Below are 23,782 nucleotides of genomic sequence, written 5' to 3' on the forward strand. Positions count from 1 at the left end.
GAAAAAAAACATCTGGTTCAAACTGACAATTTATTGAATCAAAGACAGATGCCAAAAAATGGGCAAGACTTTCTGCTGTTTAAGAATTTAAAAAAAAACTAATTTTAATTACCATATTACAGAAATAGATACATCTGCCACTATGGATCAGAGCCATTTTTGCTGATACTTGATCTAGAATTTTATTTAATATCAATACCGATAGAGATATTAATATCAGATCGAGCATCTCTGATCAAAAGTGCACATTGTCTACAAACTCTGAACCATGCGGTCGAATCCAACAGACAAGCTGCAAAGGCTAAAATAACCAACTAATACTGGTTCTGCTGAAAAAGTCCCAGAATACACAGGGCACTGCAAGGGATTTCATATGGCTGATAAGTGTGTCTTTACTGGGAAAATGTGAAGATTCTTAATTCTAGTTTCTATTAATTCTTAATCCATAGAAAAGGGGGGAGATAACAGTTTGAAGTAGAGGTAGAGAAATAAAGAAAGACTGATAAAGGAATCTACGACCATTGAAAAATTTTGATAACATCTAATTTGACTGTTACTGTCTTGCTTCATAACATAAAATATACAACAAAAGACACATTATCTTCTAAAATTGTCCTTCTTCTTTAAGCAACTCAGATTTAGTTGATTTAATAAAAGCGCAAACATTTCATAAGATTCCCGAATGCTTTTTTTCATCTGAGGCACAGAAAAGGCCCACATGCATAGAATTTTATGGTCTGACTGAGATAATTTACAGCTCACATTTCTATGATAGTCCCTGGGCAACAACTGGCCTACACACTGAGTAACAACTTGCCAGAATCACTTAAATTAATCCAAACAGCACCAATCCATCCCCAAAAAAACATTTTATCGAGAGAATAAGAAAGAGAAAAGAGTTACATTTAGGGATGACAGAGGTTAGAGAAAAGAAATAAGCTAAAATAGGAATCAAAATTTCAACATTTCTCTTGGCAGTTGGACTCAAAGTGATTTTTTGCTTCTCTTGTTTTTAGTGGTTCTACCAGTGCTCATAATTAGTTCAAGTTCAAGACATTTTGTTATCCCCCCGGGGGAAATTGATTCCACGGCAGTGGTTTAAAAACAAAAAACAAAAACAACACATGTGACAACCATTCCCTTCGACAGATTACAGAAGCCACTGAAAGTGACCTTTGTAAATCAATGAATATTGTCATGCAAAGTTAACATTGCTTAGATTATAAACACTATATGTTAATATTGAATATTAGAAACAATAGAATCAACCAAAGTAAGTCAGTAAAGCAAACCAGTTTACATATAAGAAGTTAAACTATTCCAAAAGTTTGGAGAAATCCCTGCAAAGGCATGGTCACCTTTAAATTTCAATTTGGGTTGTAAAGTATGTAAGAAAGGATGCTAATAGAATACATGCAGCTGAGTGAAGTAGAGATAGTGGAAAATCACATAAGTATGAAAGAACAGATTTAACTAAGACTTTATTAGCAGTAGAACATGAAAATCTATCCTAAAACGGATTAAAATAAGCGGAGAGAAGCCTTAACAAGAGATATGTGTTCATTTTCTTTAAGAGCTGTTGCGTACCTGTCAATTAGCTAGTAATGTAAAGATTTTTAATCTAAGCTGAGATATAAGGTGCTACAATAGTTGAAATGAGAAAATGAAAGTATGGATCACCCTTTTTCAATTAGAGACAATTAGAAAACACACAATTCAATAATTTGTAGAGATGTGTTTGTCTAGTTTAAAAGCTGCATCAACAGTGAAGCTCAGATCTTTAACACTATGGTGAGTGTTGGAGAAAAGGGATAAAAAGCATAGGGACAAAATTAGACTGCAAAGAGAATTTAAAATGATGAGATGGGAGGAAATTACTTTGGATCATAATAACATCGAAAAACAGCAAACTGCAGAAAAATTAGTGTGTATTTGAAGAACAAAGAACCTAAAACATGTAGGCAAAGTTAGAAATGTGAGCTTTTATGTATTTCTGTGCTGATACCTTGGCGGCAGCATGTGGTGAAGATCCCTGATCCAGTAACAACAGCGCCACTCTCTGATTATCGTAGTGAGCGGCTACATGCAGCGGAGTTAGGCCACTCTAAAGCACCCACCCACCAGCACACACATACCCACACACACATTCACGCAAACAAGGCATGCAACCCAGAAGATTAGACATCATTTACGATGCAGACCATGATGTTAAATGAAAGCACCAAATCAACAGAATATGGAGAGATGGAGGAGGAGGATGAATGGAGGTGAAGAAGGAGAAAAAGAGCAGCAGGTTAAAGCAAATTTGCTAAACTTTTTAAAGAAGCTGAAACATTAAGCTGGTATTAGAGGAACATACTGAAGGAGAAAGTGACATTGCAACTCAGGGACAGCATGAAATCATCAACTATGATTTGCAGATTTTCTTAAAGATCTCTAATGTCAAAGGATAATAATAATAAAAAAACATTAACAGGATTTTAAATCTATAAAAAAAATTAAAGCAATAGATAAGATATTTTAAGGTGTAGTTCCACCTCAGTGATCAGATGTTTTCAGAAGCATTCATTTACTCCTATCTGCTATGGAAATGTACAACTCTGGTAGAAACAAATACAACTTGATAATGCTGTGATCCTTTGAAGACATGATAGGATCATGACATGATGATAAATTCCCAGCATTAGATAAAAAGCAAGCCTCACCCAACAGGAATGTATACCTTTTGTGTGTGAGTCCAGGCTTATTATGTGTTATTCATTAAGCATTTTATATATGTTTTTAAATATAAACACTGTAAAAGAATCAAACATAATGGAAGTTAGATTTTTAGTCTGTTCTTGCTAATAAAAAAAAGTATTGTGTGTCCTTTATCTTACACAGTGCAGGCAGGAATGCAGATACACCTTTACACCAAATCTGTAATAATTTTGAATAAGTCAAATATTAAAACTGCTGTAAAAGAATCATGGGTTACTGTTATATTGATGTAAAATCCCAACTATTTACAGAGATGGATCTCTTTCCCCTTCTCCTTATCAGACTATGCAACTATCCTTCAAGCTGCGTGTTAGATATGGGATGCATGAGTCAGGTCAACATTCAGCATGGAAAAAAATACTTTTACACAACAGTATCAGCATAAATGTCCAATACAGCTCTGAAGAAATTGAGGTTTAAGGGTTTGTTATGTTCTGGGGAATAAAAGTTTAAAAACTCACCCATTTAGGGGGGTTGTTTTGTCAGAAATTGTGTTTACATCTATATCAGCTTTATTTAGAGTAAGTAGCTGGTAAGTTTAAATGCTTTTCATTTATTTATAGAGGTTAACATAAAATGTCTTCTCTACCATTTATATTAGAAAATGTGTCCCACTTGTCCTAAACCCGGCATAGAAAAAGTAGAGAAGGACTGCTAGTTTTAAAACCCACATGTGTGACACTGAAGCACAGCAGAGCTGCTCAGCAATGACTTTAGCACCCACACTGCAGTATGCAAAACAGTCAAGATGCAGAGTGTTTATGTGAGTTAAACGAAAAATGCTACAACAGATGGTGTAAAGCCAAACCGGATGTGCATAGAAACACATTTCAGTATCAGAAAGTAGAAACAGGAACCAGGCCAGCTTCATTTGCAGCTGCTACCAAAACATGCGTCATCAGGAACAATTTGTTGGATAATGTCAATGGTCTAAAACATCTGCACCACGAATCCTGTTTCTCCTTTACCCTAGCAATAGTAAATTTCTAAACACGCTTTAGTTCTGGTGAGTCAAACTGAAGCATATCTGCAAGAAAAAAAAGTTCAAAAATATCCCACATGTTTTTTGTTTTGTTTGTTTGTTTCTTTCATTAAGAAATAAAGACTAGATTTAGGAATCTGCCGTGACACTATGCATTCTGGTAGCTTCATTATCATACCTGAGTGCCATTAGGATAAGTGTTTTCAGGTGGTGGTCGAATGCCAGTGGGTCTGTTCTAAGAAAGTGTGCCAATGTAGGTGTCTGAGTGCATAAGAGGAGCGAAGGTAAATCTGCCAACAAGCTTTGTGCAATCCTAGCATCCTAGCAGCCTTTGAAGAATCATTTGTAAAATCATAACCAGATTTTAAACAATAAGAAGGGTTCCTTGATTTCTCATACTTTGGTCCAATCCTCACTGCAAAAAACACACCTTTCTGCCTAACTTTGTTTTTTCTATTGTTCTTTTGGACAATGCCTAACAAAAATCAGATTGTAAGATGAGAAAAAAAATGAAATATGTCTTTATCTACCCTTTTTGTTCCCCTATGAAAATATTTTGATCTTAATGAAGACATTTTCTTCCTAAAAGAAAATAGACGGCAGCTTTGTCCTCACCTTTCCGGCAGCGTCCGGCGGGGCTCTCTTCTGAAGGAGCAAACTGGCCACTTCCATCTTACCATACTTGGCTGCTACATGCAGCGGAGTGAACCCTTTCTGTTGGAAACATGGCAAAAAACAGTGAGATAAGAACAGTATAAATAGAATGTAAAGACATAAAGAGAGCTCTCAGTGTTTTTAAAGCCTTTTTATATGAATTAATTTTTAGCAACATAGATTTACACACAAATTTACTCATCTGACCAAAATCCATAGTAATCACTGTGTGAAAAAGAAGACGCAAGCAAACTGATTTACTTAAGATGAGGTAACAACGACTAAAGAGGAAAGTCACAATATATCCAAGGCTTATAAAAATCAAATGTATTTTTCTAACCCCCTAGATAACTTTTAACTGTCCAGCTCAGTTTATAGATTTAAAATGGCTGTAGATCAGGTTAGACAGATGTCAGTCAATGGAATGTCAGTCAGTCTAAAGTGCTGCCTAAATCATGCTTAGCTTTATCTTTCAGGATGACCAGTTCAGCTCCGCATGTTCATGTGATAATGAGCTTGGATGTTTACTGAATGTAATACAGTATGTGTCCTTATTTGCCATTTAATTGGTAGCACAGGACTATAAAAGGGATTTCAAAATGAACTGCTTACAGGTTGAAGACAGTTTAATGCTTCAGTCTGACAGTCTGCCAAGAAAATTACTGTGACTTCAAGTAAATTGTTAAATCTTGTCTGCTAATTCAGGAGGAGGGGTTTTACATGCAGCCAGTTCACTGACTTATTGATTCAAGTTAATTTGATCTGGAACAGCACATGGTTAGTGTTACAAAAGTAACCACTTGGCTCCGCCATGGTTTTCCAGCCGTTATCTATTTTGCAGATCCACTCCCTACCTGTAATAAGGCACTACTGATTTATTTAATTTATTTATTATAACTAATTTAACTAATTTCTTTATTATTTGTCTTCTACAGAAGTTAACTTCAGAAATATGAGTCAAATACTGAAAAAAATAAATAAATGTCACATTTAAGTAAAATGTTTAATTAGAAAGGGACTTAAGCTGCTCTGTGGAAGTTGAATTCTTTTCCTTAACTATCAATAATCAAGATCACACAAAAATCTCATCGCTCTTTTTGTATCTTTTGTGAACCTACTGACTAAAATAACTTCTTATGTCTGTTTTGCTGTAAGCAAGCATTAACTTCATAAAAGAAACACAGTAGATCACGTCTCCCTCAGAAAGTGAGCCAAACATGCTCCAGAGGAGTGCTGTATGGAGTTACTCCTGGCTTCCTCCGGGTGTGTGTATGTGGAGATATTTAAAGACATTTGGTCATATTTTCCAGAGGAATGCGGGACTCCCACAGATTCCCATTTGCTCTGAAACACATGACCTCCTTTTCTGATTGCCTACAGTCAGCATTCACATGACCTCCACAGCGAACAAGACAAGCAGAAAGATGGAGAAGCTACTCCTTGAAAAGGCTCAATTTAGTACAAATTACAAGTCAGTTCATCATTGCTACACTCCAATTATTCCCTGTTTTACATCAAGGGGCATCTATTTCTCGCTCAGCATCTGTGCAACCCCCAGAAGATACTGGATGAGTGAGTGTTAGAGAGAGAGAGCCCACCATGGGGTTTACCCTCCATTAATCTGCTCTGCTGACAGAGGTGACCTTTGAAAACGGCCCCCAGCTACACATTGCACACTTCCACAAATCAGCTTCATTAGTTCTTCTTCACATCCCTTCTTTGACCCTGATCGTTGAAACGACTCAGATGTGCATCTTGAACCACAACTGAAGATGCTTGAGTGCAGAACTAGTATTAAGATACAGAGCAGTCACAAATCTTACAACAGCACCTATCAGAACTGAAAGTGAGTTTAAAACAGCAAACGGGTATTAAGCAGGCCTTGGATAAAGGGTACTGGAACAATAGGGCATCTGATCTGTTTTCTGAGTTTCTGTGTTTAACATGAGCTCCTCTATTGGCCTGACCTTTGTGGAGGATGAAAGTGAGGCACCGTTCTCCAGCAGCATGGACGCAACATCTTGGTGTCCTTCGCGGGCGGCCAGGTGTAGGGGAGTATAACCTGAAGTGGTGGCAGAGTTGGCAGATGCACCACAATGCAGCAGCTGCTGGACGATGTCAACCTTTCCCAGCCGACTGGAGATGTGCAACGCTGTCTGGTCGTCCTGCACAGTGTTGGAGGTGACCTTAATGGCTATTCCTGAATGTTCTCTCCCAAGGTGAGTAGATCGCAATCATGCTCCTTGCTCTAACCTTAGACTTGGTGTCCACCTTGGCACCATTCTTCAGCAGGTATCGAACTACATCTGCCTGGCCTGCCCTTGCTGCCATGTGGAGAGCCGTCTCCCCTCGCTGGAGGACACAAAATATATTTTTTTAGGTAAAACTTTAGAAGAAACATTTCATTTCTTTTCTATCATCTACTCACAACGTTGGTTGTGTTGGGTGATGCTCCGTGGCGTGTCAGCGCATGAACAATGTTCTCATGGCCCATGAAGGCTGCCACATGGATTGGCGTTAGGCCAGACTGCAGATGGAAATAATGTTTTCAATGCCAATTCCAATGTGTGAAATACTGTATGAAATATTCTTGAAGAGCAGCTCTGGGATGATTGGACTTTTGTTAGAAATTGAGATCCAACTCTATTGTACCTCTGTAACAGCCTGGATAGAAGCACCATGCTTCAGCAAGAGCTCCATCACTTTCACTCTGTTCTTCTTGCAGGCGATATGAAGAGGAGTGAAACCATTCTGCACACAGTCACAGAGAAAATTAAGGCTAAAGCATCAGTTACATCTAGTTAAGTATTGACTGTAACAAAACTGTTAATTGTATATTGATGACAATTTAAGAGGATAAATATGAATCCAGACACATACAACTGCTCAACTTTGTCAATGTTACATTTTTTTAAATTCTCAATTGAAGTATGTGGATCCACCTTATTTTGGTCTTATATTCTTCTAGTTTTTCCTGGTGTGACTCAGCCATAAGTTGCTGTTTTAAAGAGGATCATGAGTACTGCACAAACAGCTGGACAATTGATCTTTTTACAAAATCTAGCAAGAAAAACTCAGCACAATAAAAATTTTACAGTAAATTACAGTAAGGAAAATCTGTGATACTGAATCATGCTGCAAAGCAAATAATTGAAATACTTGATTTAAATTGATGCACTGTTTGCTTTCATAAAAAAAAAAATTGGGTGCAAATGTTTGACTTTATTGAGGATTTTATCTAATTAAAACAGGGTCAAATGTTCACATAGGCAGTTGTAATATTTGGGTAAATGTTTGTTTAAAAGTTTCATTAACAAGATTGTGACTTTATTCTGGCTGGACATCTGACCACTGCTTTGGCAGATTCTGTGAGAACTTGTACTGGTTCGTCTCCTCATCCAGTGTTTGATCATAGTAAACAAATGTTTACTTAAACTGAGGTCAGGGCTTTCTCAAAGGGCCTTCGGGAGCTCTTCCAAAGCTGTTTATGTTTACTTTTGATATTTATTTAGTTGGAAGACTCTTTTGTGTCCAAGTTCCAACTACAAAATGAGGTAAATGAGTTTTTTATCTAAAAAAAAGACTGCCAATTATATTCCTCTTCAATATTAGAGCCAAGTCTTTGCTTCCACATGCCGCTTAGTTATCCGTACCAGAGCCTTTGCATTTGGGTTAGCCTTCTTGTCCACGATGAGCTTGGCCACCTTGTAGTGCCCGCAGTGTGCAGCAACATGCAGTGCAGTCAGATAGTCGTTGGTGACGTCATCCACCGGCACATCGTGATGCAGCAGGAGCTGGACGCAGTTCAGGTGGTCCCCCTGAGTGGCCATGTGCAGCGGTGACAGGCCGTTCTACAAGGCGTTGGAGAGAGGACAGAGAAAACAGAGAAGGAGAGAGAGGAGGAGACAGAGAGATCCAGACACAAAGAGAGACAAACAGACACATGCAGACAGACAGGTGGACAGACAGACACAGGCAGTTAGAAGGCGACCGTGCGCTCTACTGGTAAAACTGTGAAGGAAGTTGCTGTTACAGAAGCATTGTTATAACGAGGTCATTACAACAATGTCTATGTTGTTACACTGGTTGTCCTGCGCGGTCAAACTGCAGGGTTACACAGCGAGGACAGGCTGTTCTGGAGAAGTCGCACAGACGTTATGGAGACAATGCGACAACACTACAGCAACAGATCTGCTGTTTGATTGGATAGCATATTTCAAATCGCTCTGTGTGATTAGAGGAACTGATTGAAACAAACGAGTCAGCATGATTAATAAATAAATGACCTATTATGACCTTATTCTTTAGAGCCTAAAATAAATGTGGTGTCTTTGTGACCTCTTCATTAATTGATCAAAGCCTCATCTTCTAAACTCATCATTTAAGTAGCTACCTTGGTCTTGGACAGGATAGGAGCTCCTCGGTCCAACAGGATTTCTACCACCTGTTCATGGCCGCTCCTCGCTCCACAGTGAAGAGGTGTTAGACCGTCCTAAAGGCACAGAAATCCAACAATATTTATCTCCGCTTTTCAACAAAATATCTTTGCTTCTAAAATGTTACTCAAAGGTTGAGATAAACTTCCAACAGTTTTGAAAATGGAAGAATGAAATCTAAAACTTCCAGTATTTTCTTTTGGGTCTTTACATCAAATCATGTCACAAAAGGACCCTCTGTTCTTAACTTATGACTTCCACAATATTTAGAGAAGAAGAAGAAAAATCAGGCTCACCTTGGTCTTTACATCTATTTTGGCCCCTCTGTCTAGTAGTAACTTCACCATGTTGCTGTTGCCCCTTTTTGATGCCACATGAAGTGGAGTGATGTCATTCTAATTGGAAAAAAGGACAATTTTTATAATTAATTAGCAGTAAACTTAGTTGTTTAATATTCCTCGAAATTGCACGTTAAATGTCTTTACAAATAAAACTGTATTTCAAAAATGTATTCAATTTTCTCCTTAGATCAAAGGGATTTCAACATTTAAACAGCCATATACCCACCTTGGGGAAAAATAAATAGTACATTGAAAAACAAACATCAGTAGGACCTCTTCATCACGTAACTCTAATCATCGCTTCTCCTCATGCAAGACAATCTAGACCTGTAACCAGCGTCAAACCCTGAGCAAACACCAGCACCCTTAAAAAAACAGCAGTCAACACAACGTAATAAGGCCTCCATTAGTTATGGTGAGGGCAACATCCCATGAAACAACTGAATTTGGTAGACTCTCATCACATATTTAATGGATATATAAAGGAAAATGTAGGCTTCTGGCTCAGTGTGTAGAATATTGCCTTTAATTGTCTAAACTAAAACCTGTGATTGCTGCACAAATAGGTTCACAATAAAAAAAGCATGTAATTTAATTTAAAATTTTGATTAAAAGTGTGAAGACTTTTGCTTATCTCCTAAAGGACAGCTTGTAATGTCCCCATCGGACAGCAGAGGGCAGAATAAACTTACCCTAGCCATGAAGTCCACAGCAGCCCCTCTGTTCAACAGCAATGTGGCCACGTTAATGTTGCCATAATGAGCAGCGATGTGCAGGGGGGTAAAGCCACTCTGGGGATTAGAAGAATACAAGAATACCAAAGCCAGACAAAAGGACACAATAGATTAGAAACAAATCAGAAGAATATTTAGAGGAAGTCATGAACTAACCCTTATATCAATAACAAAGAAGGACACACGTTCATGATTACTGGAATTTTCTCAAAGAGAAATCATTACATATGGGTCCAACCACATGTTTATTGACAGTAAATTGTCAAATTAAGTCTGACAATTTAAATTGCCCTGCAGTCGCTGAATGTAGATCTTGATCCTTTTGAAAATAAATATTAGTTTTAGTTGTTTCTTGTCTCCTATTAATGTTTTATCCATTCATCCATTATCTGACACGCTTGTCCCGAGCAGTACTGGTGCCTATCTCCAGCAGTCAATGGGCAAGAGGCGGAGTACACCCTGGACAGGTTGCCAGTTCATTGCATGGCATCACAGAGACACCAGGACAAACCACCATTCACGCCCACTCAAACCTAAGGAGAATTTAGAAAAGTCAATTAACCTAACAGTCATGTTTTTGTACTGTGGGAGGAAGCCAGAGTACCCAGAGAAAACCCACTCATGCTCAGGGAGAGCATGCAAACTCCATGCAGAAAGACTCTGGGACAGGAATTGAACCCACAACCTTCTTACTGCAAGGCAGCAGTGCTACCCACTGCTAAACTGTTCAATATTTTTGTATGTGCATGTCATTTTATGCATTTCCCTGTTTTTAAACCTCTGTAAAGCATTCAGCCATATAAAAGGTGCTTTAAATATCAAATATGTTTGATAAATTAGCTTTTTAACACTCATAATCCTGCATTGGTTAAAATAAAACAGGTGCACTGCAAGTTAACTTAACATCCAGTTTTTTGGATTTTTCTATGCATAATTTGTTAAGACAAAGGGAGGAGAAGGAACAGAAAACCAGCAAATAAATAATTAGGGGTTATCAAAGCTTATTAGTTTCTGGAATGTAAATAATAGGATGTCATTAGCAAGACCGGTTATTTTGGGATGTTTGCACACCCTGAGTGTACCTGGAGTATACCCTGGGTTTCTACAAAAGTCAAACCAGTATAATTATAATGATTTTATTTTTAGATATAATTTAAAAGTGCTTCAAAATGTCTTTTGGTTTTAAAGTCTGTAAATGTAAAATGGTTTGAACTATTCCTCAAAAACATTTATTGAGCAGTATGCAAATTTGTTTACCACAATGCACAGTCTTCAAGTCAACAGAGCCATTTTTAGGTGAATCATACCAGATGACTGTCAGGCCTGCCAATGGCAGAAACAAAGCCAGCGAACCAACAGGCACACACGGGAGGTGGCCACCTGGCCTTTGGGTTAGGAAGGGACCCTGATTATTGCAGAAGCATGTTACCTTGTTGCTTTAGTCCCATGCAAAATGCTTCAAGTGCACAGATTAAGGATTAGAAGAGCAGTGCCTTGCAAATTTATCAACATAATTTGAGCTTGCTGTCAGATCGCAAGCACGAATTTCATATATCTTATATGGATTTCGATAGATCAGCATATAATACAGCATATTCATTACATACAGTACTCATATTTGGTTTTCATGTTTGTTTTTGCAAATTACAATCTGAAAGGTGTATATCTTTAATCTGCTACAGTACCTTTGCTCTGATACCCTATATAAAGTGGGTGCAAATAATTCTCTTTAAAAATGCTCTACCTACTTTATATATATGTTCTCTCTCTCTTCAAGTCCTTTAGGATCATTGCAATATTAATGTAAATGTGCAAGAATGTTTACTTAATGTATATCCATCATATACCTGTGCAATGTATGTATTCTGAAGAGAATTAACTCAGATTTAAGGATTTACATAAAGGCTAATCACATAAAATTGCAATGAAATATAACGAAGTTGAAATAAGGAGAAGTGGTTAGAGACATTTTGCAAGGCACTGCATGCTAAAGATTAAAACCAACAGACTCAGGCCTGTTGCTGGACAGCTGGATGTTTTACAGCTTAAAGGGATTGCCATGCAGGTTAAAGACAAACTGCATCTATTCAGTGAATGATAACCACATTTCATGCGATCAATGGTTATCATGTTTAACCAGTTTCATGGACATACACTTTCCAGGACACATTAAGATAACATTTCTGTCAACATTCATAGATTAATTAGCCAGAAAGGGAAACCTTGGACATTTTTAGACACCATGAAACCATTTCAATCAAGAAAAACCTTGAAAGCCAGAACTCCACTTCTAGATTTTTCTCTGTTTTTGTATAAACATGCTTACTTTCTTCGATTTTTCTGCATGACTTTAGGTGTAAACTATAATGAAGCCATGAAGAGGAGAAAGACACAAGCTTAAATGGAATAGGGGGATATAAAGGGCTGCAGAAACACTACTGCATTAGGTTGGACACACTGAAGTGATTGTTTGTTTTCATGAACTGCAATGATGACGCTACATAATGTACAGATATATATGTATACCTCTGTTGTTCTATTCACCATCATCTACAGAGCCGGCCAAAAGAAGAGAGAATGGGCAGTTAGTATAAAAAAGCGGAAAAGCCTCCTTTTGTTTAAAAAGAGGAGGTGCAAAGAGGAGAAAAGGAGCTTGGTTCAAAATACTTCACCTGGACTCAAAATGTAAATTTAAATAGAATTTGAGGACTGTGAATAATATTTTGAAGCTTAATGTAGTTATAATGTTTCATCATATGTTGCACTCATGGAGCATTTCCATTTTACTCTCAAAGCAGATCTTTTTAAAACTATAAGTTGGATATACCGTACTATAAAAGTTCAATCTCTTCATTATACTGATAATGCACAAAGCATGTCAGTAAAACTAAGTCTTGCATATTAATGCCAACATTTCATTAGCAGGCTCTTTCATTTAGTGTTTGCTAGCATGTTCTCCACTCCATCCCAGATGTGTCAAAGATAATTTGAATAAAGCATTCTTTTAATGCCTCTAGAAACTTGCATAGTCAGCAATTAAACATAGTCAAAAGCCAGTTTTGCTTCTTTCTCCTTTTTGCAAAAAAAATAAATAAATAAATAAATAAATAAATAAAGTAAATATTTGCAACAACTTCCAATAATAAGTGAGAAGTTAAAGCAACAAGCTTAACTAGCGCAGGAATCCAGAATCCCTATGGGTTCAAATTAAAAATCAGACATAAAAATAACCAGCTGACCGAAGGACCAGCGTCAAAGCTCACCTTGGACTCCACGTCGGCATTGTGGTCGTTCTGAAGGAGCAGGGCCGCGGCCTTGGTGTCATCCTTGCGTGCAGCGATGTGCAGGGCAGGCAGACGCACCTTGCCCTTTGTATCGTTCTCCAGTAGCAGGGAGACCACCTGGTCATGGCCCTGCTGGAGGGCCACCGCTAGAGGGGTGAAGCCATCCTGCATATGAGGGAAAAGAGAAGTTCACTAATGCCAAAGTGATATATGCAATACTTAGTCTTTGACTGATGAAGAATGGCAGATTATTGGAGGTTAAACTGGTTTAAAGCAGATTATGAAGAGAGGTAGCTTGTATATTTTCTCTTATCTCACTTGCTTCAGGCACATAGTAAAAATATATCGAATATAAAATATACAGGAATATAAATGTATGACATCTTGACTACATTTATAGCTCAGAGGCAGGAATTCAATTAATAATTTTTAGATGTTGAAATAAGGTTCTGCAAAGTCTGTATTGAAAAAGTGTCTTATTTATAATAGAAATATGTCATAATGCAGTAAGTGTGTAGAAAAGCAGATACATTTCAAGGCTGTTGATAGATATCAACTTTCCTACACCAGTGGAGATCAACATGTTCAGCATGTTTCAGATGTATCCTCGCTCAAAAACCAATGAAGTCATTAATCGCTGAATTAATGACCTAATGACCTCATCAGCATGTCATTAAGTCCTGCTGAAGCTGACATGCTGTGTTACAGGCGACTGTTATTCAGTCGGTTGCTGTCTCCTTAGTTGAAAAAGATGTTGAAATGATGCGGGTGGAATCCCCCCAGCTGTAGCAAATAGTGTTATCCTCATAATTTCCCAACAACTACAACACCCGGACAATTTTGTTATGTATGGATCGATTCTGCCCTCACTCTCCACAAGCTTAGTTTCAGATTTAACATCCCAGTGGTTGACAGAAAATGGAAAAACCTCAACAACAACCTGTGAGCTTTGAACACCTTTACTAATATGGCATTGAAATTACAACATTTCAATATTTTCACTTTGAGAAAATTGTCTGCACTGGTTCCTCATTTTTTGCTTTGCAGGTTATCTATTATGTTCTATTTACATGCAGATAAAGTTAGAGAGGCATCCCATATTGTAGGATGTAGCCCATGGCTGTAAACCAGTTGACTGTAGACTGGATTCAGTGTTAGCACAAGCAGCTATCTATCACTGTCTGACCATGTGTTTGTGTGAATATGCGTGGTGACTGGTAGTCGTGCAAGTGTACGAGTTCAACACACTAAGCAGTGCTAAATCTCAGAAGCAGCTGTGGAGGAGAGGCAGAGAGCGGAGCTGATCTCGTCTGTGACCAACTCAAGGTCACTGCCTCCACCAACATACACTACCAATCAATGAGACTCTGCCGTGGCGCTCATTGAGATATGCGGAGTAAGGTGGGGGGTGCGGGGGTTGTAGAAGGAGCAGGGACAGGAGGAGAGGAGGAGACAAATGGAGTGATTATGTGAGACAGAGAGGATGAGGGAAAACACATTTAGAGGAAACAGAGAGGACAGAGAGACAGAAGGAAACACAGGAAGGTATGGGGCAAGTGGGGGAGGGAGAAGTAAAAAAGGAGGAAAAAAAGGACGAGAGCAGATGAATGAGGTTAGTACAACAGCTGCAAAACCAGAAGTGACTGAGGCAAATACATGGAGACATACTGCACGACAGCAGTGACATAAAAAATACATAGTCGAGTACAACGCATTTCTACACAAGCACTTTACCTCGGTGGCAATACTCTGGCTGGCGTTGTTCTCCAGAAGGAACCGCACCACCTCCAGGTGATTCTCCTGGGCCGCCATGTACAGAGGAGTGAAGCCATTCTGCATGCAGAACCAGGCAAAAGACACATGATGTACACATACAAACGTTAAAAGAAAGACACTGGTTCAATATGATCTTAAACCTTAGATCATCAGAGCACAACACACATTTACCTGCACTACAAAATAAACTTCAGAAAAATAGGATAATTTCTTTTAAGATGCTGTGATTGCTCAAAACGCAGCTGTTTGGAGTCCAGACAACTTTTTGAATCTCTCTGTCATTCAACACAGGATCTATCAACACTTTTAGATAGATCTCTCCTCCAACACAACTCAATCAAATGAGTGAAAAACTTCCTCAACATCCCATCAAAAATCTGCAGAGGCTTGATAGAGACACAGTCATATTATACAGTGGTGTTGACGTTGGGATATATATTTCTGTCACAGTTGCTCTCAAAGATCCGAGTTGGAACCCATGTTTCAAAAGAAGAGGCAAGAAAGAATTACTAACTGAGAAGAAGTCATTCTTTTTCACCTTGATGTGACAGAGTAAACCTAAATTGCATGGACAGCAGTTTTCAGCAGAAGCCTAATTGGTAATAAGCCAGCTACTGTCAGTAAAAACCTTTCCAAACTGTGATTCCTACAATGTCACTGATGACCACATACACTATCAGCCCAACAAACGCGTGCCTTGTGGAAGTGTGATTACACTATATTGGCTTAAGGTCAACAGAGCTGCGCTCTCTTAGCACCATTTTATCTTTGGGTTTACATTAGCGTGTGTGTCCCACCTGAGATTGTGCGTTGACATTGGCTCCGTTAGTGACCAGCTCTTTGACGACTTCCGTCTGGCCAGCCAGTGAGGCTATGTGCAGAGCAGTGTTTCCTTTCTAGATTACACAGAACAAACAAGAGAATGCATGTTAAGCTCTGGTCCACCTGTCCCAGCATTTCCCCTGTACGTGAGCTACTTTATTTTCCACTGCAGCCCGCATCCATATGAACAAGTGAATCCCATCCCAGTGATCACATGCTTGAACTGGTACTTGGGCTCTGGCATCCCCCTGGCTGAACTGCCAACAATGTGTCACTTCCGATCCCGACATCTCACACATAAATGAGACTCACCCTAAAAATAAAACCACACCAAGCTTCTAAGAATCTGTCCCGGTCAGAGTGAAGGCAGAGCTGACCCCCAGGCTGTCCTTTGGCTATATGATATGGGAATGTGCTTGTGACAAGGTGCTTTAGCGCAACAGTGATTGGTCACATTTACTGGGTTCATTAGCAGTAAAATTAGATATGCATCTGATATTCAGAGCAGACTATTATTAAGACAGAAAATATGGAGGTGACTTGTTATATGCAGTCAGATGCAAAAGTATTACCACCTCTTGAAATTGTTTTGTTATAACTACTTTACTGTGCTTTACTGTGATTTCATTAGCTTATTAAAAAACACTTACAGGCTCTCACAAAGTGCCTTTGAATCTATCATTCACAGCTGAAAATCACAGAACAGGCAAGGAGAGCATTTATCAGTGGAATTAACAAGGGAACCTAAGCAATTTTAGCAAAGCTGTAGAGTTTATCATTAAAGGTGGGAGAATCCTATCATTTACTAGTAATATCCAACACATATGGGGGAAATAAAAGAAAGCAATAAGAAATCACTGGCATGAGTGAGAAAAATGACCCGAAACATATAAAAGAAGTGCCATTGGCATGGTATGGATCTGGGGATCCCAAACATTTCAGACTGTGACCCCAAAAATAACAGTGTGAGAGATGGGTGACCCCCTCTATAGGTGATACATAGATATAAACTTAAATAACTACATGTATGTTTAATTAACTGTATTTCTAAAAATATATTCATTTTTTTTTATTGAATCCTTTAAAAGGTGCTTTGAAATATTTAGTGAGGCATTTAATTCCTTTGTTCATGTCTTAATGTAATGGTATACTTGATCATAAACTTAGATTAAATAAATAAATAAAACTGTACATTTTTTATATCTAATTCTATATCTATTTAATTCATGATTTATACTGTGATGTATTTTATGATGTGATGTATTTTGGCCCACATTACACTTTAGGTCTTAAAATGAACCCTTGCTTTAGAGCTTATAGATGCAATCAATGATGCAATATCTTGTATTAGGTAAAGCAATGATGTTTTTCAACAAAAAAAAAAAAAAAAAAAAAGAAATTTAGGAATCATTATCTGAAATTTATATTTTAAATATTGTTTTAAGGAGTCAATAAACAAAAGAAAACCCATTATTTCATTTTATTTATTATATTCACAACTAGATGAGAAACATATCAGGAGGGTGCCTATAAACAACCTCAAAAATGTTTGATTGTTATTTTTCACTATCACCCACTTAATCTGCAAAAAAATCATAATATCTGTTGATATTCAGATGCACACAGCATCAAAACGAATCCTAGGAATCCTCAGGGTCATAATACAGGGATATTTTAATTGTAGATTTTCTCCTTGATCTGAATTTTTTTTATAGCGCCCTATGTTTATGTCAGCACCAGACAAGTTGCCTGGGGCAGAGATGCTAAAGCAGCCCATAAAAGGGGACTGAAAAGCCTTAAAGGTATAAATATGAATAATGTTTCTATTGGCTCTGCTTCTGAGTCCCTTTTCAGAATCAAACCTCTGGTAGCTTTGCTTGGCTTGTATGCATTAACATGGTTTGAGATTATTTGCACCCTCATAGATCTGGTTTTGTTTTTGATTTATTTATATTTTATATTTAATCACACTTAAATGTTTCAGATACAATTTGTTTTTAGCATCAGACAAACAGCCTAAGTAAATTAAAGAGAAACATCTTATTTTTTAAACCATGACTTCATTTGTTCAGTGAAGCTTTCAAGCAAACTTTGCTTTCCCATCTGAATATTGTGTTAAACAGTAAAAATCATAATTTAACCAATTACAATACATTATCCAAGTTATGGTGTGGAAAGTTTTTTTCAGCAGTTGGTAGAATACATCTCTAAAGTCTTGGGAATTATTAAGATAATCTTCTCTGATAAATGTGAGACAGGACCTTTTTTTTTTGGAGCAATGGTGACACCTTCAATTCTGGCCACACTTAGAACCCAGATTAATGGAATATACTTCAAAGAATCAAAGGTACCTCCTTGCCTTTAAAAATGTTAGTAATGTGGCATAAGTTGTGTGAGTGGAGAAAATTATGTTCAACGTACTTGCACCTCCAAGTGATTGAAATGCTTTTACTAGTAGCCAAGTTATAGTAAATGAAGATATATAGTTGGAGCAGTCTTTGTCATTTTTCTAAAGCCTCTTTCTCACTGAAAATGGATGGGTGTTTTTCAAATATGGGATGACTCGCTAACAATAGGCATTTGGATCCCTTCCCACTGGGAAAAAAAGCTGAGTCTAACTCCCTTCTGGAAAGCTGCATGGCCTCTGTCCTCCCACAGGTGAGTGTCTGGTGACACCATCATGCTGGGTTAGCATTAATGATGTCACCAGTGCGACAGCTTTTCAGGAAAGTAAACAATGGAGAGTAACATGTAAGGAAGCCAGGGGGTAGTCAGTGTGCTTTAATGTTTCGCTCTGTTGTCCCTCTGCATCCCTCTCACCAGTGCTGCTCCATGTTTATCAAATGTAAACAGAGTTGACGACCATATTGCGCTCAACAGAATCACATAATTTTGCAGATCAGCCAGGCTCTGGTGTTCTCACTGCATGCCGATCAGAGCTGGGGCAATTTAAACGTGGGTCAAAAAGATGATTTGCCAGTGGAATTAGTGTTTTTCTGCCATACAAATAAGATAATTTGATATTATGTATTTGGAATAAGACAATGCAGTTTTTTTTCTTATTTTATATGTAAATTCTCTTATTCTATTGGCAATGACTCACTTATCTGCTCAATTCAAGAAAAACTCATGTACTTATTTTTAGAAAAAGTGATGTACCTAGATAGAATGTTATGCAGTGTAAGGACTTAGCTTTGTAAACATCTCTAGACAAATAAATGTCAGTAACTCTGATTTTTTTTATCTGTTCTTAAATTTGTTAAGATCAGTGAATATTGTTTAGGCATCTATTTGACTACTTCTTGTTGTCAAACTGTTTTGAATTAAGTGTTTTATTGAATCTACAGGTCTGGTAGTGATCAGACTTTGATCAAGATAGGAGATGTGAAATAAACCAGCTTTCCAAAAATGGAGTAAACTATATCTGATATTTACCTTTTTTTCTGTGATTAAAAACGTTACAAAAAGTAGAAACAGAAGAACCATCTGCATAACACGGCGCCTTTTTATTCACCAGATCACACTAGTTAGATATTCCTCTATAATTGTAACCAACGGCAGAAGAAATCCCCAAAGGCATCGTTAATTAGAGATTCTCCTTAGAACTCTAACAAAGACCATGTTTTGCACTGAATTCAAGCTTACTTGCATGAGAGACTGGGTGTGTCTTACCTTTGTGGCTGCATCCACTGTTGCTTCAAGCTTCAGCAGCTCAGCAACAACCTCTACATGTCCCTCTTTGGAGGCCAGGTGTAGAGCATTTAGCCCATTCTGGGAGTAGAACATTATTCGGAGGAGTTAAACTTGCAATTTGTTAGTTTGACTGTTTCTATAGAGCGGAAATAAGGCTTTGTTAGAATGTTTGCATTTCACAAAAACGTACCTGATTGCAAATGTTGATCTCAACTCCAGACTTGAGGTAGTCAAGGACTTTTTCAAGGTTTCCCGCCCGGGCAGCTCGCAGGTAACTAGCATTACTGTCAGACTGGAGAAAACAGGAAAACAAAGACAGTTAAGGAAAGAACACGTGTAAAAGATGAGGCAAAACATCCAACTGAGTCCTTTGCAAATCTATCTTCAGAAAACAAAAGCGTAAGCATTATTGTACCAGGTAGAACTCTGTCATTATTTCTCAGACATTTAGTGATATGCTGACGAAGGCAAAAACCAAAAAGAGGGATTCACGGACACTCAAAAGAAACAAATCAATTTACGTCCATCAACTAGGGTTTCAATTGACATTTTAAGAAGTCCTCCACATCGTATCATCCCAACAGTCCTCTGTTCAAAATCCATAATTTCCCAAAATGTCTGTTATTTTAGCTGTGTTCCATCCAAATGTCTCCAATTCCCAAAGCGTTGGAAGTTCAGTGACCGGGTGGTCCGCCCTGCAGCCACAGAACCCTCCTCTTTTCCACACAGATCACCAGCGAAACAGTTCCTCTGCTACAAGGAGCAGCGCACCCTCTACTCTGCTTCACTGTCCTTTATCCCAATACAGAAATAGGGCTTTGCACACCAAAATAAAATGATGAGGTAAGCAAGTTTGCACCCCTGTATAACAAATGTGGAGAGCATGAGAGGGTTTGGATGAGGAGGAGAAGAAGAGGAGGAGGAGAGAGAGCCCAAAAGCAAAGATGGGGAGAGGGCTAAAAGAAAAAATGAAGGTTGCGCTTCTTTCCTGTGTCTATGTTGGCTCCCAGGACATTAGATATGACATGCAATGACACAAAGCAAACTCTGCACATTTTTCTCTTCATAGCATCAGCCTTGCAAGGACTGTTTTGTAAAACTCAGCAGAGCCGCTGAGATCAGGATGAAGAAAAGCTCCTTCATAACAGAAGCTTAAAGTCCAAATTCCTCTGAATTATCAACAGGACAGACCAGCTAAATTTAGCCTCGCACCCAGAGACACTTAGAATAAACTCAGCTGGGCCAAACTGGTCAATCCAAAGTTTTATCCTCCACCACCCCCTCTGCTATGCTTGTCCTGAAATAACAGTGGCTCAGAGCCAAAATGTGACCGTGCAAAACAACCAGCATCAGATTTTTCCACATATAAGCTGTAAATAAAAGTGTGGGAGGAAAATATTTGTGCTTATCTGTTCATGTAGAGACAAACAAATTAATGGCAAATGAAGCCATGCTAACTGGAAGCCCAGTCATTTCCTGATTACAAGAAACCATTAAGCCAAATATCAGATCGCTGCGGACAATCAGCTTGCATGCATGTAGACATTTGTTCTTCCTTTTTCCATATCCTCAATTCTCAGCGGATGGTTTTGTGGTGCGCTAATGATGCTTCTGCTGTAATGGCTGTGAGAAAAGTCAGCGGTTCAAGGCTGAACTTAGAAAAAAAAGTGGGAATAGTAACAATGCAATCAAAAATCACAGTGATCAGAAGTGATTAATTAAGCCAAAACTAATATGTTTTAATCAAGAAAGCTATATGAGTGTGGCTGGGGGAATATTTGAGTGACTTTTAAAGAGCCAGGGCGTTGGTATGGTTATCTCAGTAAAATCAAATGCCTCTTTCTTCTCTCCAAAAATAATTGGCAAAACGCGGATCAGGTTTTCCAGAGAAGGGTTACAGGATCATATAAGAAAAAAAAATCATGACCTCTTAAAAGGTTCATATTGTGTCACTTTACAGCTACAAAGCTTGATGTATTTATTGTGTCTGTATATATGTATATGTATTTTATATTCGATATTTTCTAATTTACAATTTTATTTTATTTCATAATCTTGAACAGCACTTTATACTCCTGTCGTTGGAAAAAGTGCTTCATAAATAAAGTTGGTATGGTATGGTACACACTGCCTAGTGTCAGTTTTTGTTTTTGCAACTAGAAGTCTGAAAATATAAATTATCTATAAATATAATACTCTTAAAACTGTCTTTACAAATTAGCTCGTTAGTAAATCTGTGTGTTAGACTTCCACACTTGCTGAAAGGCAAAGATACCACCAGCAGCTCACTTTAGATTTACTTCAGATAAAATACAATAAAGTAAGAGTTGAAATTAGAACAATATGTAAAGCCTGGTCTAAAGAAGATGAAGGATGCTGAGATATCTTGTATTTTGCCTCAGTCTCCACTGCTGGTCACCTCCACACATTTCCTAAAGTAAACTGTCTGAACTCTATTCCATACATTGGTCTACATATCAGTTTGGTTCAAGGTGTAATTGGTGCCCTGCCTAATTGAAAATAATGTCTCTCTGACAATAAAGTCAAGGAAGACACCTGAGGAAGACAGGTGTCGTTTCATTCAACTCTACTCCTTTATGTTCAGCTTACATTTTGAAATGTTGATCCCTGTCTTTGTTTTTTATCTTCCTTTATAGTGGTTTTATACATGGCAGAGCTACTTCAAACTTCTCAAAAATTATTTGAGCAGGTGATGAAAAGAGAACCGGTGAGTCTGCTGAACAATCTCCCTTGCAGCCTGGAAATTTTGATTTAACTCATTAAAAACTTCAAGGCTGTCAGACTTTAGGGTGCATCTGAAGTTGCAAAAGCAATACTTTAATGTTGTTGCTTTACAAAGAAAGTAGCAAAGGTAAACACAGACAGGAGGCATTGTAAATTGTTTTATTTTGAGACTTTAAGATTTTCCTGTTGTATATTTTTGACCTGAAATTGCAAAGTAGGTTGGCTTGGCTTGAAGCTCAACTGCCAAAACATCCAGTTAGTTGCTGTATTTATTATGGTTTATATCTTATCATTATAATACCTAAACCATATTTATATGGTATTATTAAAGCAAATGCTTTGTTTCAAGCAAAGATTAAATAGTTTTAGTAACTCCTCCGATGACAGGTATTCAAACCTTGCAACAAAATTAACATGTATTCCTACGTGACATTATTTCTATTACAGCTATACCAGTGGAGTACTGTAAGTGTTTTTAAAAGCTAATACTTCACATTGAAATATATGATTAAACCCAAACGGATGTCCAGTTTTTTACAGGAATGGAATGCATGCTCAGTGTGAAGCCCCCTGATTTCAGCAGCCAGTTATGTGACCCAGTGAGGTTTTGATGCTGTATGTCAATGCAAAAGCCTTGAGACTAACAGAAAGAATTACTCATAAGAAGACGAGAAGCAAGGAAATATCATGAAGCATGGACAGATCAAACATCAAAGAGAACTGGGTCATTTCAATTGAGGTTAAGCCTGATGGAAAGCATTAATCTAGCGTCAAATGGAAGAGCAAGGGGAGGGAGGCAAATCTGACACACATGGAATAAATGACACGTGTTGACTCCAAACTAAACACTCAACAGCCGCAAATGCACAAAAGCATTACTCATTCACATTTTATTCTTAAAAGTACATAAGTACTTAAAGTACATACTGTATAATGTAGTGGAGACCCACCCAGTGAAGAACCACCGGAGAACGAATGTATGCAGTTGAGAAAATGTAAGCTCCATTAAAACAACTCAAGCTGCATGCATGCATGCTTGGTATGAGAGATTTCTTCAAGTGAACAACACAGTGCAAGCAACTGTCCAATACTGCTACAGTACGTGCTCATCCAGGAGGAGTGAATTGTGCAAAGACAATGTCTCATTGCAATCTGCAGGATTAAACAAAACCCCTTCTGTATGACTTGTTTGATATGACTGTGTAAAGTGCCTTGAAAAGACATGTGCTGTAAATTGGTGCTTTATAATGGAGTAGTAGTAGTAAATGACACAAGCATTACTTGTATTTCTATATATATTCTTATATATTGGCAAATCTGTGGCAATATATTAAAAAACAAAACAGTATTTTGAATTATTTTGCCTGACTTTACATTATTTTGATTCAGTGTATTTATTCATCACAGTGTTTTTTTTAGATATTGTAGTCCTGTGTTTTTACTTTTCGTACTGAATATTATTCTGGTTCTCTCTATTTGTTTGTTGTAACTATCTGTAATATTGTTATTAAGTAATTCTCTTTAAATTCTGTATTACAATTAAATAAATTTAATT

General features: G+C 37.7%; 1 protein-coding gene across 1 annotated transcript in view; it reads right to left on the reverse strand.

Annotated features, from left to right (window-relative positions):
• Window positions 1-23,782, reverse strand: part of ank3 (ankyrin 3, node of Ranvier (ankyrin G)) — a 105,375-nt gene that overhangs the window by 54,681 nt on the left and 26,912 nt on the right. Inside the window, exons 2-16 of the mRNA XM_015374608.1 lie at window positions 19,673-19,774; window positions 19,462-19,560; window positions 15,765-15,863; window positions 14,926-15,024; window positions 13,171-13,356; window positions 9,866-9,964; window positions 9,129-9,227; window positions 8,790-8,888; window positions 8,050-8,247; window positions 7,049-7,147; window positions 6,825-6,923; window positions 6,650-6,748; window positions 6,364-6,561; window positions 4,358-4,456; window positions 2,006-2,104 (exon numbers count right to left, since the gene is read on the reverse strand). Of these exons, the coding sequence (XP_015230094.1) occupies window positions 2,006-2,104; window positions 4,358-4,456; window positions 6,364-6,561; window positions 6,650-6,748; window positions 6,825-6,923; window positions 7,049-7,147; window positions 8,050-8,247; window positions 8,790-8,888; window positions 9,129-9,227; window positions 9,866-9,964; window positions 13,171-13,356; window positions 14,926-15,024; window positions 15,765-15,863; window positions 19,462-19,560; window positions 19,673-19,774 (1,773 nt within the window). The remainder of the gene's footprint in view (window positions 1-2,005; window positions 2,105-4,357; window positions 4,457-6,363; window positions 6,562-6,649; window positions 6,749-6,824; window positions 6,924-7,048; window positions 7,148-8,049; window positions 8,248-8,789; window positions 8,889-9,128; window positions 9,228-9,865; window positions 9,965-13,170; window positions 13,357-14,925; window positions 15,025-15,764; window positions 15,864-19,461; window positions 19,561-19,672; window positions 19,775-23,782) is intronic.

The sequence above is a fragment of the Cyprinodon variegatus genome, unplaced genomic scaffold (genome assembly GCF_000732505.1).
Source record: "Cyprinodon variegatus isolate N-32 unplaced genomic scaffold, C_variegatus-1.0 Scaffold106, whole genome shotgun sequence".
NCBI lineage: Eukaryota > Metazoa > Chordata > Actinopteri > Cyprinodontiformes > Cyprinodontidae > Cyprinodon > Cyprinodon variegatus.